This window comes from Giraffa tippelskirchi, chromosome 7, assembly GCF_054371585.1.
Source record: "Giraffa tippelskirchi isolate mGirTip1 chromosome 7, T2T-mGirTip1v1.2.pri, whole genome shotgun sequence".
Lineage (NCBI taxonomy): Eukaryota > Metazoa > Chordata > Mammalia > Artiodactyla > Giraffidae > Giraffa > Giraffa tippelskirchi.
In genome coordinates, this window is record NC_137281.1 from 7,994,178 (window position 1) to 8,009,826 (window position 15,649).

The window sequence follows — 15,649 nt, forward strand, 5'->3', positions numbered from 1 at the left end:
GACTCTGAATTGAGATAAGAGATGGGCTGTGATTATAAAATCTGAAGCACCCACCCTGCCCCCTGCCAAAAAAGTAAAACATCTCGGTTTTTTTTGGCTGCGCCTTGCAGCTTGTGAGATTTTAGTTCCCCAACCCGGGATCAAACCTGGGACCTTGGCAGTGAAAGCACCAAGTCCTAACCACTGGACCGCCAGGGAATTCCTCATCATTAATTTCGATATTACATACTGAAATGATAATCTGTTGGAGCTATTGGGTTAAATACAATGTACCATTCGAATTAATATCACCTGCTTCTTTTAGTGTGACTCCTGGAGACCATTACATTACATATGTGGATCTACTGTACAGCGCAGGGAACTATATTCAGTATCTTGTAATAGCCTATAATGGAAAAGAATCTGAAAAGAAGATATATTTAATTTATACACACACACACACACATATAACTGAATCACTTTGCACATCTGAAACACTGTAAATTTAAAAATGTTTACTTCAATTAAATTAAAAAAATGTTTCATTAATGAAAAAAAAATCATTCATCCACAACAAAAAAAAAAGAAACTTAGGGACTTCCCTGGCAGCCCAGTGGGTAAGACTTCGCCTTCCTGCACGGGGCGCAGGTTCATTCCGTGGTCCGGGAGCTGTGGTCCCACATGCCTTGTGGCCAAAACAGCAAAACTTAAAACAGAAGCGATATTGTGATAAATTCAATAAAGACTATAAAAACGGTCCACATCAAAACAAAATCTTAAAATATCTATAAATGTGTGTGTGTGTGTGTGTGGCTCCCCAGCTCTGGTCTTGAAAAAAAAGGCTCGAGGAAAGGCCTTGAAATATGAATAAGGAGGGGGAAAGGAGAGAGCTTCACTTTGTTTTCATTTTTGACTGTGAGCCTTGTGGGATTTTAGTTCCTTCAGCAAGGATTGAACCCCGTTTCTGGGCAGTGAGACCACTGAGTCCTAACCACTGGACCGCCGTGGGATTCCCATGGTCGTCTCCTTTTACAGTATTATTTTTAACAACGTGCAAGTGTTAAGCAAATAAAACCTTTAGACAGAAGCAGGAAAGAGATATGGGAGGGGGAACGTTTGTTCATGAAACTTAGGAATGTGAAGGCAAAAGGTGCCACATACAGAGAAAGGGGGTGTCCTCCAGGCAGGGAGCCCTGGGGAAGGGGCTGAGGGGGTCCATCAGGCATCACAGCTAAAGGAAAGGCAGGAGGAAGCGTGTTCTGGAAAGGAGCATGAGGCTTTGTAGCCCACGGGTTCCTGGGTGTCTTTGAGAACCTTCATGAAATAGGGAAGTGGCAGCTTGGGGAACCACGTGACAATTAGAATCCAGACACAGGGGTAAGGACTTCTTAGGTGGTCCTGTGGCTAAGGCTCCGAGTTCCCAAAACTGAGGGCCTGGGTTCAATCCCTGGTAGGAAACAAGATCTCATATGCCACATCTAAGACCCAGTGCAGCCAAATAAATAAATATTTTTAAAAAATGACAGAGGGGTAAAAAAAGATCCAGTTACTATAAGTGGCCCTTTTAGGGATCAGCAGAGTGTGGGTCTGGGGAAAGGTGTCTGGAGGGCAGTATAGTGTGTGTGTGTGTTAGTCGCTCAGTTGTGTCCAACTCTTTGCAGCCCCATGGGCTGTATCCTGCCAGGCTCCTCTGACCATGGAATTCTCTAGGCAAGAATACTGGAGTTGGCAGCCATTCCCTTCTCCAAGGGATCTTCCCCCATGGAATCGAACCCAACTCTTCTGCATTGCAGGCAAACTCTTTACGGTCTGAGCCACCAGGGAAGCCCAGAGGGCAGTATAGCTTCTGCCTAACTGGTCCCTCTAATCCCCAACCCCCTTCATTCTGCACTTGGCAGCCAAGGGGGACATTTACAAACAGGTATCTAATTACATGGCTCCCCTACTTAAAGTCCCCCTTTCCCATGGCTTCTCACTGCCCTTCGAATAAAGCCCAGCCCTAACCTTGGCCTCAGGGGTCACACCCTGTGTCCTACTCTAATCTACCCTTTAAACTGAGCTGTCCACCGTTCAGCCATGCTCGCCTTCTTGCTGTTCCTTTTTCTTTTTTAAAAATTTTTTCCCTTTCCACCCAGCATGCCAGATCTTAGATTCTCCAACAGGATCGAACCCGTGCCCCTTATAGTGGAAACATAGAGTCTTAACCACTGGACCACCAGGGAAGTCCCCCTGCAGGTCCTCCAAGAAGCCAAGATCACTCCGGGCTCAGACCTTCTGCACACCCTGTTCCCTTTGCCTGCGAGGTTCTGCCTTCATAAGTCCACCTGGCTAAGAAGAGGTCCCTCACCTCCTTCTGGGCTCTCTAGAGCCCAGTCACCTCCCCAGAGAGGCCTACCCTCGACATCCTGGTGAAATACATCCCAGCCCAGTCACATTCTAGCTCACCATCACTTTCTGAAGTAATCACGCTGATTTTTTCTGCTTGCATGTTTCTTATTCATTTACTACCTCTAGACTGTAAGCTCCCTGGGGGCAGGAACTGTGATCAAAATGTTTGTTCACTGCCTGGGATGTAGTTGGGACTAAGAAAATAAATGCATGCTGGATGACTAAATCAATGAGGAATAGGGAGAGAGAGTCATTGTGCTCAGCTTTGTTGTAACCTTGGACTGCACTTGGGAGCCAGAACTTAACTTTTCCCTATGATTTGGGAAATTGATGTTAAAAAGAAAAATCCAAGTATTGATTCCAGTGAGTTCAGATCTAAAGATGATGATGATAGTAATAATAATAACAACAGCAGACACCTACAGTGTGTCCCGCACTGTTCTAAGTGTTTTGCACGGATTAACTAATAATAACTACTAGAACAATTTTTACAAAAAAAACTTGTGAGATGGGTTATCCCCATTTTACAAAGGAGGAAACTGAGGCTCAGAGAGGTTGAGGAACTTGCCCAAGGTCACACAGCCAAGAATAGACAAAGCCAGGATCTGAACTCTGGCAGCCTGGCCCCAAAATCCGTAACCATTGGATCCTTGAAAATATCCTAAGGGGTTCATGCCTACCCTCAATGACCTTTGACCTCCAAGCTGACCCACCCTGGGCTGACCGCTGAGGCTGACAAATGACCCTGACCACTTGCCAGCTCCGAGCCTCCTCAGGACCCCCAGCAGCCCCACCCCCACCCCGCACCTCCCGGCCCCCAGTCTGCGCTGACCCTGCCTTGAGCTGAGTGAGCGCTTCCTCTACGCGGGGCTGGTTGTAGCGCACCATATAACTGTGCATGTCGGGGTAGTTGCTGCGGATGTTCTTCTCCGTGGACCCGTTGGGCACCGTCCCAAACTTCAGGGGCGGGTACTGCTCCTGGGGCCGCTGGAACTGGGGCAGAATGGGGAGATATTAGAGTGCCCCCCGAGGGGGCATGTGGGTCAAGGATGTCCTCAACCAGCCTCTCCATTCTGGGGGCCACTGGGAGACACCCCAACCCAGAAGTTGTTCTCACATTGGCTCACTGTGACCCCCAGCAGGAAGCACTATACTTCAGCCATCACATACGTTCACAGTTATTGGTACATGTGCACGCAAGTATGTATACATACACATACACATTACACAATCAGGAGTAATGTTGAAATATTTAATCCTTAGTATGGCCTGATCACGGTCTAATTAGAAAAGACATGGGCAACAAAGGGGCCCCTGATGGGTCAGGCATTAACCCTTAACTTGCTGGATCAGGGGAGGTCCCAGGGTAGGGGCTGGCATGGTGCAGGCTAGGGGCAGTTGCTAAGTTACCAATCTGTTCAGAAGTGGTTCACTATTTTTTTCTTTTTGCCTCGCCACATGGTACATGGCATCTTAGTTCCCTGACTGGGGATCGAACCCACATGCCCGGAAGTGGAAGCGCAGAGTCTTAACCCCTGGCCTGCCAGGGAAGTTCCAATAGTGCACTATTTTAACAACACACTAGTATGCTGGCTTAATGTCGGGTGTATATATGACTAAAACAAAAGCTCCCTACAACCATACTCCACTGATTACAGAAAATACAGTCAAACATATTTTCTAGTCTATTCTATTCTGTTAAAAAAAAATGTTTGTCATAATTCATGGAATGGGTCATGACGCCCGGTTAACCACGTTAGTCTGAAAGTGCACTGTGCGGACCACCTGTGCCCTGAACAAACTGTGATCCGTGGTGAGGTAAGTACAGAAACTGAGAGAGTGAGCATTTCAAGTTATCTCAGAGAATAATTTTGTGCCGAAGAAATAAAAATGAGAGTTGAAATTTTGCATGTCTTGGTTTTAAATTTTATTTTATTTTTCCAGTCATTCCTTTCTATTTTATTTTATACAAGAGTCAGTCTCTACTGGATTAGAAATGTCAAAAATTAGCCCTTCATCACAGTTTGAGAGAAGCCCTGATCTAGAATATTCCATGTGGCACTACGGCCTCTAGAATATTTGGCGACACTCTTTTCTCCTCAGAATATTTAAATAGTTCATTGTGAAATATAACCTTTTCCCTCCAGAATATTCCATTCTACTACTCTGGAGCTCTTCCTGGGAAAAAAACCCCTAGGAATACCCACTGCCCCTACCTCTGCCACCTCCAACCCCAGCCCATTCCCTCCCTCCCCAAACACACACACCTTTCGGTCACTGAGCCCAGACACGGTGTCCACGTACTCCTCCTGGATCATGAAGGCGGCCAGGTTGGCTGTGTAGCTGGCAAGGAAGATGACGGCGAAGAAGGCCCACACCAACACCATGATTTTGCTGGTGGTCCCCCGGGGGTTCTCCACGGGCACCGAGTTATTGAACACCAGGGCCCAGAGCAGCCAGATGGATTTCCCAATGGTGAAGGTTGAGCCACCAGGGCCTGCAGGGGGGCCAGGAGGGGGACATGGACCCACATCCCTTCTGCTCAATGAGGGAGAGCAGAGCGGACTACAATTCCCAGGGGCCCCTGAGGCCCCTGCTGCCTCAGGAGACCACAGCTCTTTCCCAGGGGCTGTTGGAAAATGTAGTTCTATCTGTGGTCCAGGTACGCTGAGGTAGGGTGATGGAAGAAGGGAACTCACGTTTGCCCGTGGCCAGGCTGCGATTGTAGCCGACGGGACTGAGGTACTCGAAGATGAAAACAGTGACCGCAACCACAGTGAGGCACATGACAAACATCATCACCCACACGGCAGGGCTGTATGGCTCTGAGGGCAAAGGGGTGTGTGGTCATGATTCACCCAAGCCAAGGCTTGGGTGCCCACAGACATGTGACCCCGTCCTACTCTGCCCCCTTCTCAGGGATAGACTCACTGCCCACCAGACCCCTGGGGAGAGCGGGGGTGGGGGGTCGGGGGGAGAACAGTCTCTTCCAAAGACAGTCTTCTCAACCATTTCTGTGATTTCAACCACCAAATACAAACTGTCTCCTAAACATGTTTCCTGAACCCCAGACCCGATTCTCCACCCACCCCCAGCAATCGCCCAGGCCATTCATGTCCCAAGCTGAGCCCAGCACCAACTCCCACTACCTATTCCGGGAGTTTCACCATTCATCCAATTACTCCCCAGACCCCCCTCCCCTATTTGCCGCCCTCTCTCCCTCCTTGCTGCTCCTCCCCAGCATCCCATCAGTCCCCAACTCCCTTCTCCTGTCCTCCCTCTACCCCTACTCCCCACCTGGACCTTTCTTCTCCATTCTCTCTGTCAACAAGGCTCAGGCCACACCCTGTCCCCTGGACCATCTCCCCATCCTGTCCCCTGGACCATCTCCCCATCCTCTCCCCTCCAGCCCTTCCTTCCACTATGGCCCTAAGAGGCTGTCTCTACACCCAGAGATGAGCTCTCTTCAACTCACAGTCCTCTGCAGCTCCCCTGCGCCCCCCCCAGAACAAAGTCCCTGCCCCTCAGCCTTGCTTCCACTCTCCTCTCCGGACTGATCATTGTCTCAAGAACCCATTTCTTTAACCACCCAGAACCCACAGTTCCCTAAGTGAGCCACATCTTCTCTGCCTCTTTCTCAATAGCTCCCCTGCCAGAGGCCCCACCCTGACCTGTCCATCAGCCAAACTCCTCACACTGCCTCCCGGAGCTCACTGACAACAAACCCAAATCACCGTTTCCTTGAGATCAGTCCAGGGGATTTGACCTCCCTGGGCCAAGTGCCAGCAGCCAGGACTGCCCCCATCACAGCAGGGTCACCAGCCTGGACTGCCACCGCAGTATCTGGGGATCTGCCTGTCACCTCCACCAGGCCACGTGGTGGGGCATGAACATGACCTTGTCCCTCCCTTGCTGAAGGCAGAGGCCCCACGTGGTGCCTCTCAGGGTGCCCTGCCGAGACCTCGGTGCAAAGAGGAGGCCACAAGAGACACCACTGGGAAAACAGACAGAAAACAAAACACCAGGGAAGGGCTGTCCCTTCTCCTCCCAGCCCTTCCCCCTCCCAGGAGTTTTGCTCAGACTTCAGAGAGCAAGAGGGAACGAATGGATGTGAACCGCTGCCCTTGGCCTCTCTTTTGTCCAAGCTCAGTAAATGAGCTCGCTCCTCAGTTTACCTCAAAGCCACCAGCCCATCGGGTGTTGGCTTTCTAATCGCATCCTAAGCCTGTTTATTTGTCTCACCTTCTCGGTCACCTTCCTATCCCACACCCCAGCCTCTCTCCGCACTGACCTCTGCAGTAGCCTCTTCACGGGCCTCCTGCCTCCGCAGAGCCGCCAGTGGGATATTTTAAAAGCCAAAATCTGATCATATATCCTCACACCACTGCCTGCAGTTAAAAACCTTGCCATTGCAAACAAAACAAAAACAGCCTTCCTACTGTAGGGACCATCTGCGCAATCCACCATCCAATTCCATCTCAGTCCTCACCTCCTACCCCTCCCATGATCACTCACTGCCCCCTCCCCAATTCACACAGGCTTCCTGATAGTTCACAAATAACCCCACAAACATTCCCACCTTGGGGTCTTTGCCCTTACTGTTCCCTCTGCCTGTGACACTTTTCCAGCCAGATCTATGCAGGACCAGATCACCTGCTCAGACGGGCCTGCCTCTCCATCCAGGGTAGCATCAACCCTATTTCTCTCCATCTCTTCCCCTGGCTTAATTTCTTGTAGTATTTACCACCGTCTGAAATTATCTGGTCCATGTTTCCCTTTAAGAGATTGTTTTCAGTCTTCCCTGTGAGACTGGCACATAGCTCTTAGAGGGCAGAGTTTTGTGTGTAGCCCAGAACCTGGCAGATAGTAGGTGCTCAGTAAAGACTGTTTGATGAGGCCCATGCTCATCTCATACTTATATACAGGGGAAGATGGGTTTTGCGGGGCCTGCTGCTTACACAGTTTGGAGGGTTCTCTTTAAGAAAAAAGTACACACGATTATGAAGGCAAGACCGGGTACAGGGCTTTGAAGGGGCTGTGTAGGAGGAAGACTCCTGAAGCTCAGACTTTCTTAGATGTATGGGGAAATTGCTTCTGGTGGGGGAGATTCTCCTATTTTACAGATCAGGGAACTGAGGCCCTCAGTTCACCTGAGTCACCCTGCTGGTACAAGCAATAGCAAGATGGGAATTAGACACACAGCGGCTCCGCCCCACTCCTGACTCCTTGTCGTTCCAGGGCCCCTGCTCACCAAGGAAGGCCGAGGGGGATACAGTGCCATTGCTCCGCGCCACCATGACGCTGATGCCGGTCTCTACGAAGGGCACAGAGAAATCCACGATTTCGGACCGCTCCTCGTTGATGGTGAGGGAGCCAATGGCCATGTCTGCGCGCTGGTAGAACACCTGAGGGTGAAGACAGGGAAGGAGTGAGGGAAGCTGGGTGGCTCTGGACAGACAGGTCCCAGGAGGAGACTAGTGACAGGGTGAGAGAGAGGGCTAGGAGGGTGGTGGGGTGGATGAGGGGGACGCAGGCAGCGTCGGACAGGGAAGGCGAAGGTGAGAGAAACAAGAGTGGAAAGAAGTGGCCTCCGTCTTCATCCTCCTTCCCCGCCAAGCCCCAGGAGGTTTGGGGCTCCATCCTCCTGGCCCTGCCCCCTTGTCCTAGTCTCTAAGGTTCCACCCTCCGAGCCCCACCTCCTCCGCCCCAAGGTCCCTCCTTCTGGCCCCGCCCCCACCAAGGTGGGCCTTTCTCGTGGCCCCGCCTCTTCAAATCCAGGCGTGGCCACTCTGGCCACGCCCCCCAGACCGCAGCGTGCCCTCGTAGTCCCGCCCCTCTCGGAGCCACGGCTCCCGCCTCCCGGCTCCGACCCCAGACCCAGCAGCTCCTCGGCCGGGACCTGGTCCTGACTCCGGTCCCCACCTGCCCCGTCTCGGTGCCCGCCCTGTCCCCGCCCACCTCACCTCTCCGATCATGCCATTCCAGACGCCGTCGATCTTTTTGCCGTGCTTGCCGTTGGTAACCAGGTAGAGGTCATAGCTGAAGCCGATGGTCTGCGCCAGCCGCTTCAGAATGTCGATGCAGAAGCCCTTGCAGCAGCGCTTTTCCGGGCGGGGGGCGTCGGGCGGAGGGCTGCGGGGGGCGATCAGGCTCGGGAACGTTGGGGACACCCCCCACCCCCACCTCGCGCCTTATGGAGAGAGGGACGAACAGCAGCTAAATCGATGGTGGGCATCGCTTCCTGGGAAAACTGAGACTCCAAGGAATTACGTGACTTATCCAAGGTCACCCAGCTGGAGGGCTTTCCGGGGCCCAAAGGAGGGGGGTCTGGGGGGCCAGGACTACTGGAGACTGCAAGGAAGGGTTCTGAAACGGTAACTCCTGGATCCCAGGCTGTCACCTGTGGGTGCGGTTGAGCTGGCTCCGGCAGGGCACAGAGTCTCGGATGCAAGTGCCACTTATGGGGTCGGCGGGCTCCACGATGACGAAGGGCCGCTCTTCCAGCGTGGCTACCGTGAGGTGCTGCGTGTCATCCACTGGCTGTAGGAAGCGGCCGTAGCGCGACCACAGCGGGTACTTGAGGCGGAGAGTCTGCTGCTCCCAGCTGCCCACCTTGGCCAAGAGCAGGGGATTCAGGCTTCCTGAGGGGGGACTTTCCAGAATATTCTGGCCTTCCTGGCCCTCCTTCCTCAGAGCTCCGGGCTCCCAGCTCCTTCTCCCTCAGATCCAGAAATATGGACCCCCTGTCTCCCACCTCTCCCCAGGGCCTGGAAACCCTTCGGGCCCAGGACACTGGGCTTTCTTCTACCAGGACCCAGGGGTCTGGGTTCCCAGTTCTTTCCTTGACCACCTGGAATCTCAGGCTCTCAGCCCCTTCCTCCCTCAGAGGCCAGAGCCCAAGGCCTCAGCCCCCACCTCTGCCAGAAGTCTGGGTCCTCATTGCTTCTTCCCCAGGACCCAGGAGTCCCGCTCCTCGCCCGTGCCTGAGGTCAGTGCTGGGACTCACCACCTCCCACGTCCTGTCTCGAGTGAGGGAGATGACCACCAGGGAGGGGTTCACAAGGAAGCCGTCCTCATTGAAGGAGTAGTCCCGGTTGTCCCAGGTAATATTCATGAAGTACCTGCCCAGGAGGAAGGGAGGGTACGTGTGGGACCCTGGACTGGACCTTGGCACCTGAAGGCAGAGAAAGTCCCCTTGCTACTGACCAACCCCACCCCCCAGCTCAAATCTCTCTTCCGAGTTCTTGAAGACCCGAATATGCCCCTTCTTCACTAGGCACTCTCCTTTGGCAGCCTGGTGCTCCCAAGACAAGGTCCAGACCCTTAGCCTGGGTTTGGTGATCTCAGGGCTCCACCTGCCTCTGAAGCCCCATCTCTGATCACTTCCCAAAGTCACTCTTTCCACCCAAACCCTTTCCCTGCCCCACCACACCGTATGTGGGGTGTCCTCCAAACACATCAAGTGGTTTCCTAGCTTAGGTCTTTGTAGGTGCTTTTCTCTCTGCCTTCCCTAGCACAGTTGGTAGAAAATCTGCCTGCAGTGCAGGAGACCAGGGTTCCATCCCTGGGTTGGAAAGATCTCCTGGAGAAGGAAATGGCAAACCTCTACAGTATCCTTGCCTGGAAAATCCCATTGACAGAGGAGCCTGGTGGGCTACAGTCCATGGGGTCACAGAGTTGGGCACGACTGAGAGACTAACACTTTCACTTTTTCCCTCTGCCTAGGAAAAAACCCTTGGAAAAAGGGAAAAGACTGAGCTTCCACTGCAAGGGGCGTGGGTTCAATCCCTGGTCAGGGAAGTTCCACATGGTGGGCAGTGCAGCCAAAAGGAAAAAAAAAAACAACCCTTATTCTGTCCTCATCCTGACTAGTTCTTAGGTGTTCAAGACTCAGCTCACGTGTACCTTCTGGACAGAAGCCCTGGGAGGGGCTCTGGACTCCCAAGTATCTTTACTATACAGTGGCAGGCTGTACTCTGAGTGCTTGTCACATCACCCTGGTCACTTGGACCAGACCCTCAGCTGCCATCCTCACCCCCTCACTCCCCCTCCCTCACCCCCATGCAGGGCATCAGTCCTCAAACCCCATCCTTCCTGCCCCTGGGATATCTCTGCCCCAGCCCTCCTCTCTGTCCCCACAACCCTCCAGGACCCCACCCTAGCCTCCTACTTTGCTTCCAGGCTCCAATCTTTCTCCTCTAACCTGAACCCATCCCACCCCAGAGGGGTCTGTCTACACCCCAAACTGACTCCATTGTCTGCTGACCAGAGCCCAGTCATAGCTCCCGAGTGCCCTAGAACAAAGTTTGAACCTCTCAACCTGGCATTCAAGACCCTTGTAGGGACTTCCCTGATGGCCCAGTGGCTAAGACTCTGTTCTCCCAATGCAGGGGGCCCAGGTTTGATCACTGGTCAGGGAACTAAGATCCCACATGCTGCAACTAAGACCTGACACAGCCAAATAAATTTTCTTTTTTTTAAAAAAGGGCCCTTGTAGCCTGTCCCCCCTCCACCTAACCAGCCTCATCACTCCCAACCCCTAAATTCTCCTGCCTTTATCCACCTTGAGCTATTATGGTCCCACCAACCTGCCCCAAGTTTTTCTCCCCTCTGGTCCTTTGCACAATGCTCTTTCCCCTCCCTGGATTATCTATTTCTGGTGGACTCCCGATTGCCTTTGAAGTCAAATCTAAATCCCTAACCTGGCCTAAATGCCCTACCTATGCTGGACGGCGTGTCACTCCATCATATTTTACCCGCTTGCCCACTGTGCTCCAGACACACTGGCTTTATTTCAGGCATTTCCAGCCCCAGGGCCCTTAAACCTTCTGTTTCCCCTCCCTTCTCTTCACTCGGATCTTCCGATAGTTGGGCTCTCTCTGTCTCCCTTTTTGTTTCTGGCCATGCTGCTCAGCTTGTGGATTTTAGTTCCCCAACCAGGGACTGAACCTGGGTCCTTTGCAGTGAGATCATGGAGTCCTAACCACTGGACCACCAGGGAATTTCCCTGGCTCTTTGTCTTTATCCATTTTTTTTTTTTAACCTCCAAATTTCCCCCATTCAGAAAGGCCTTTCCTGACGACCTCATCTAACCTAGCACAATAGGCATTTCTCATTACATTCTGCCTGCTTTATTTTCATCTCAGAAGTTATTACCCATTGATGTTTTTTTCTTTTCTTTTCTTGTTTGTCCACTGATTGTCTTGCCTATGAGACTGTGAGCTCTGTGAGAGCAGAGGCCTTGTTCAACATTATATTCTGTGCATAAAGCAGGGCTTGGCACATTGCAGACTCTCGATAAAGGGCTTTTCAACAAATGAATGAATGAGCAGTTTATTCTTCGGACTCAACTTAGACACCACCTCCTCCTGGAAACTTCCCTGAATCCATAGGCTGACCCATAATTTGTGTAGCCTAGTCTGGAATGTTGACTGGGGCCAATCCAATTCCTCTCCTGGGAGAAGGTTAGTGCTGTGAGATTTGGAGGGATGGATGGGTGGTGGACAGGGCTTCCCAGGTGGCGCTGGTGGTAAAGATTCAGCCTGCCAATGCAGGAGATGTAAGAGATGCAGGTTCGATCCCTGGGTTGGGAAGATCTGGAGGAAGGCATGCAAACCTACTCCAGTATCCTTGCCTGTCCATGGGATCGCAGAGCCGGACATGCCTGAAGAGACTTAGCACCCACACACGTGGTAGAGAGAATGGGCTGAAATGATGAATATCTTGAGGGAACAGAAATTCTGGGTCATCAGAACTGAACAGGGAGAGGAACTGCCCTCTGGGAGGACAAGGTAGAGACAGAGGTGGAGATGTTGATGAAGATGGAGATAGTGATAGTGATAGACAGGGGGAGGGAAAAGAGAGAGAGAGAGAGAATCAGAAAGAATTGAAAGAGTAGCTAGAATTGAGGAATTGGCCTCAATTCCTGATGTCTGAGTTTCTGTGTGTGTTTATCTTTTCCAATAAACCCCATTTTCCCCGAGGAAACTTGAATGAGACTGCTTCCTGCGACCAAAAATGTTCTGGCTTAGCAGTTCTTCCACGGTGCTCCCACAAAGCCCATGCAACCTCCATTACTGCAAGTATCACGCTGTGTTGTCATTATGCCGTCCCTGTCTGCTACCCCTACAGGACCCTGTGTTCTTTGAAGAGAAGTCCACGGTCTTATTCATCTTTGCGTTCCCAGGTCCCAGCGGGAGCCCTAGTTCCTAGCGGGTGCTCAGTAAGTATTTATGAAAGAGGGAGGCTTCTCTCATCATCTGGCCCCTGGATCCTGATTCCCAAATCATCACTTCTCAATTCTCCTCCCTTAGGCTTTCTTCCCCACCCGTCACCCCTTCCCAAACTCAGCTCATCCTCATTTCAGTATCCAAGGCCCCTCTTTCCACTGCTCTGTCAACAAACTCCCAAAACTTCCTAGAGTGGCGATGCTGTTTCTCACCAAACCCTGGCCCCCTCATCTAAAACAGTAGTGTGAACAAATAAAATAATATAAAACAGTAGTGTGTCAGTTGGGTACACCTTGTCCAGCTAGAATCAACATTCCCCATATTCCCTGACATTCCTTGCAGCTAACCCAGGCCATGGGCAGGTGATATTCAAACTCTAACAATCAGTGTGGCACAGACACTAGGCAATCAGAATTGGTGTCTAGCCAATCTGCATGGATGTGACTACAAACAACCAGTAATTCAAGCCCCTGCCAAGTGACTACCTTCTCACAAATGGGATGTAAGACTCGTCCCTTCTGCCTCACTGGCCCAAAGGAAATGGCTTGTTCTCCACCTCCTCTGGAGAAGGCAATGGCACCCCACTCCAGTACTCTTGCCTGGACAATCCCATGGATGGAGGAGCCTGGTAGGCTACAGTCCATGGGGTCGCGAAGAGTCGGACACGACTGAAGCGACTTAGCAGCAGCAGCAGCAGCCACCTCCTCTTTCCCTCTTCTCACGAGCTAGAATTCAGACATGCCCTTTGACCCAGCTTCCACCATATGAAAAGATGGCAGAGCAATAAGGTGGGAGGGTCCTGGGCCCTTGAATGACCACGTGGAACGATGGAGTCTCCTGATAACCTGGACTATGGATCTCTGGATTGTTAAGTGAGAGACCGCTCTACCTTGTTGGAGACATTGCATTATTGGGTCTTTTGGTTACTGAAGTTCAGCTCCTGCGCTAACTAGGGTGGTGGTGGTGGTTTAGTCACTAAGTCATGTCTGACTCTTTGGGACCCCTTTATGACCCTTGCCAGGCTCCTCTGTCCATGGGATTTCCCAGGCAAGAATATTGGAGTGGTTGCCATTTCCTACTCCAGGCAACCTTCCCGACCCAGGGATCGAGCCTGCATCTCCTGCATTGCAGGTGGATTCTTTACTGACTGAGCCACCAGGGAAGCCCCCCAACTAGGTATTTCACCAAATCTAAGATGCTATCAACTAGAAGATGTATTGCTATTTTTACAACCATGAAGGGGGGAAAAAAAAGCACTGCCCATGAAATCATGATAAGCGATTATTGTAAGACATGTCTTGATTTCAAAGGCATTAAAACTGTGCAAAAATGCACATGCTAAAATCATGAAATACAGTAATCCTCTCCCGGTATCTCAGGTGTTTTTTTCCAAATCACTTGATTTAACCCCAGAAAGGAGAGCCAATTTCACTTATTTTACAGAAAAGGAGACTGAAGTTCTGAGGGGCAAGGTGACCCATTTGAGGTCACCGAGTACCCCAGGTGATCTGGCTCAGGAATCCTCCCACGGCCCTCCCAGCCCCGCCCTGCTCACCTGTGTAGACTCTCCCCTCGATGGGTGCGGTTCTGGGCACGACAGTCGTGGCCAAGTTCAGGCAGGAAGCCATAGTCACGCAGCAGGGCCTGGGCACCTCTGGCCACAACGGCCACACCAGCTGCCACACGCCGGGCCAGGTCATCCCTCCAGCCTGCCGAGCGCACTGCAAACAGCCCAGCAGGCAGTGGGGCGCCTCCTGGTAGAAGAGGCGGCTCCCCGGGGGCACCTGAGCCCCCGCCTCCAGCCAGCTGGGGCCCCACCATAAACCAGACGTAGCCAGGCCCAGTGAGGCCAGCCTCCTCGGCTGCCCGGAACACGGGCTCGGCCTCCTCACGGGCACAGAAGAGCAGGCGGATCTGGGCGCTGACACTGCGGAGCTGGGCGCCCAGCACGGCCTCGCCAGCCCCAGGGTCCAGCGTCAACGCCCCGCGGTGCTCCCAGCCCACCAGGCTGCCATCAGTGAGCACCTCGATGTAGGACAGGAAGGCCCGGTGGCCGGGGGCACGCGTGGTCACGGCTACAAAGGACGTCCAGTCATATTCCTCCAGCACCTCAAAGATGACCTGAAGCTGCTGCTCTGTGGACGAGCCCAGCTGCAGGAAGGTGGAACCTTTCTCCTGCAGGGGAGGAGGAGGATGTCAGGCCTCCCCTAGGTGGAGATCTCGGCTCCCAGCTGCTGACCTTCAGCAGTCAGTGAGGGGCTCACAGCTCCCAGGGATCCAGAGGGGACCTCATCTTCCAACAATGGATAAGGGCATCACAGCTCTCAACATCTAGCTGTTTGCCAAACCATCTCCTTTCCTTGCTTGGGGCACAGGGCTAGACCTGGGTTAGGTTTAGCCTCAGGACTGGGTTCTAGGCTCATCCATAAAAACCTCTCTGCCCATGCACCTTACTCTTCCCTGTCTGAGGGCAGATGCAGAAGCCCCTGAGGAGGAATCTAGGGGATTACAAAGCCAGAGCATGGAGGAAACTGAGTCCCTCAGTCAGAGCTTGGAGGAGAGCCAACTCCAATCAGGAACACCTGTTTGGATTTTATATACATGAGGAACAATCTTCTATTGAGTTAAGCCACTGAGAAGTGGGGGTTTATCTGTTACAGCAGCTAACATAACCCTAGTGAACACAGGCAGCAACCCAGGAGAGAACTACAGTTCCCAGCATCCACTGAGAGGGACTACATCTCCCAATAGGCCATGAGGGTGCTGAAGGTAGTCTCTTCCCAACTGGAAGAAGCTTTGCTGAGTAGGCTTGCCCTTCTCGGCTTTTCTTCCTACCTTCCTGTCCCCTCCTTCTCTGTTTCCTTTGCTAGACTCTCTTCCTCAGTCAGAATTCTAAACATAGGGGTGCCCTCATCTCCTCTTTCCTTCTCTGTCCTCTCTTCCTGGTGATCTCATCCAAACCCATGGGTTTAAACTAAGTATTGTCTCCTGTGGTCTCCAGTATGGTAGCTACTAGCCACCCTTAACTTATTCAAGTTAAGTCAAAGGTAAAT

General features: G+C 52.1%; 1 protein-coding gene across 2 annotated transcripts in view; it reads right to left on the reverse strand.

Moving 5' to 3' along the window:
• Positions 1-15,649, reverse strand: part of GRIN2D (glutamate ionotropic receptor NMDA type subunit 2D) — a 28,756-nt gene that overhangs the window by 9,098 nt on the left and 4,009 nt on the right. For both annotated transcript variants that reach the window (XM_081515388.1, XM_081515386.1), the window contains exons 2-9: positions 14,152-14,771; positions 9,374-9,488; positions 8,768-8,979; positions 8,331-8,499; positions 7,619-7,772; positions 5,067-5,192; positions 4,635-4,864; positions 3,200-3,360 (exon numbers count right to left, since the gene is read on the reverse strand). In XM_081515388.1, the coding sequence (XP_081371514.1) occupies positions 3,200-3,360; positions 4,635-4,864; positions 5,067-5,192; positions 7,619-7,772; positions 8,331-8,499; positions 8,768-8,979; positions 9,374-9,488; positions 14,152-14,771 (1,787 nt within the window). The remainder of the gene's footprint in view (positions 1-3,199; positions 3,361-4,634; positions 4,865-5,066; positions 5,193-7,618; positions 7,773-8,330; positions 8,500-8,767; positions 8,980-9,373; positions 9,489-14,151; positions 14,772-15,649) is intronic.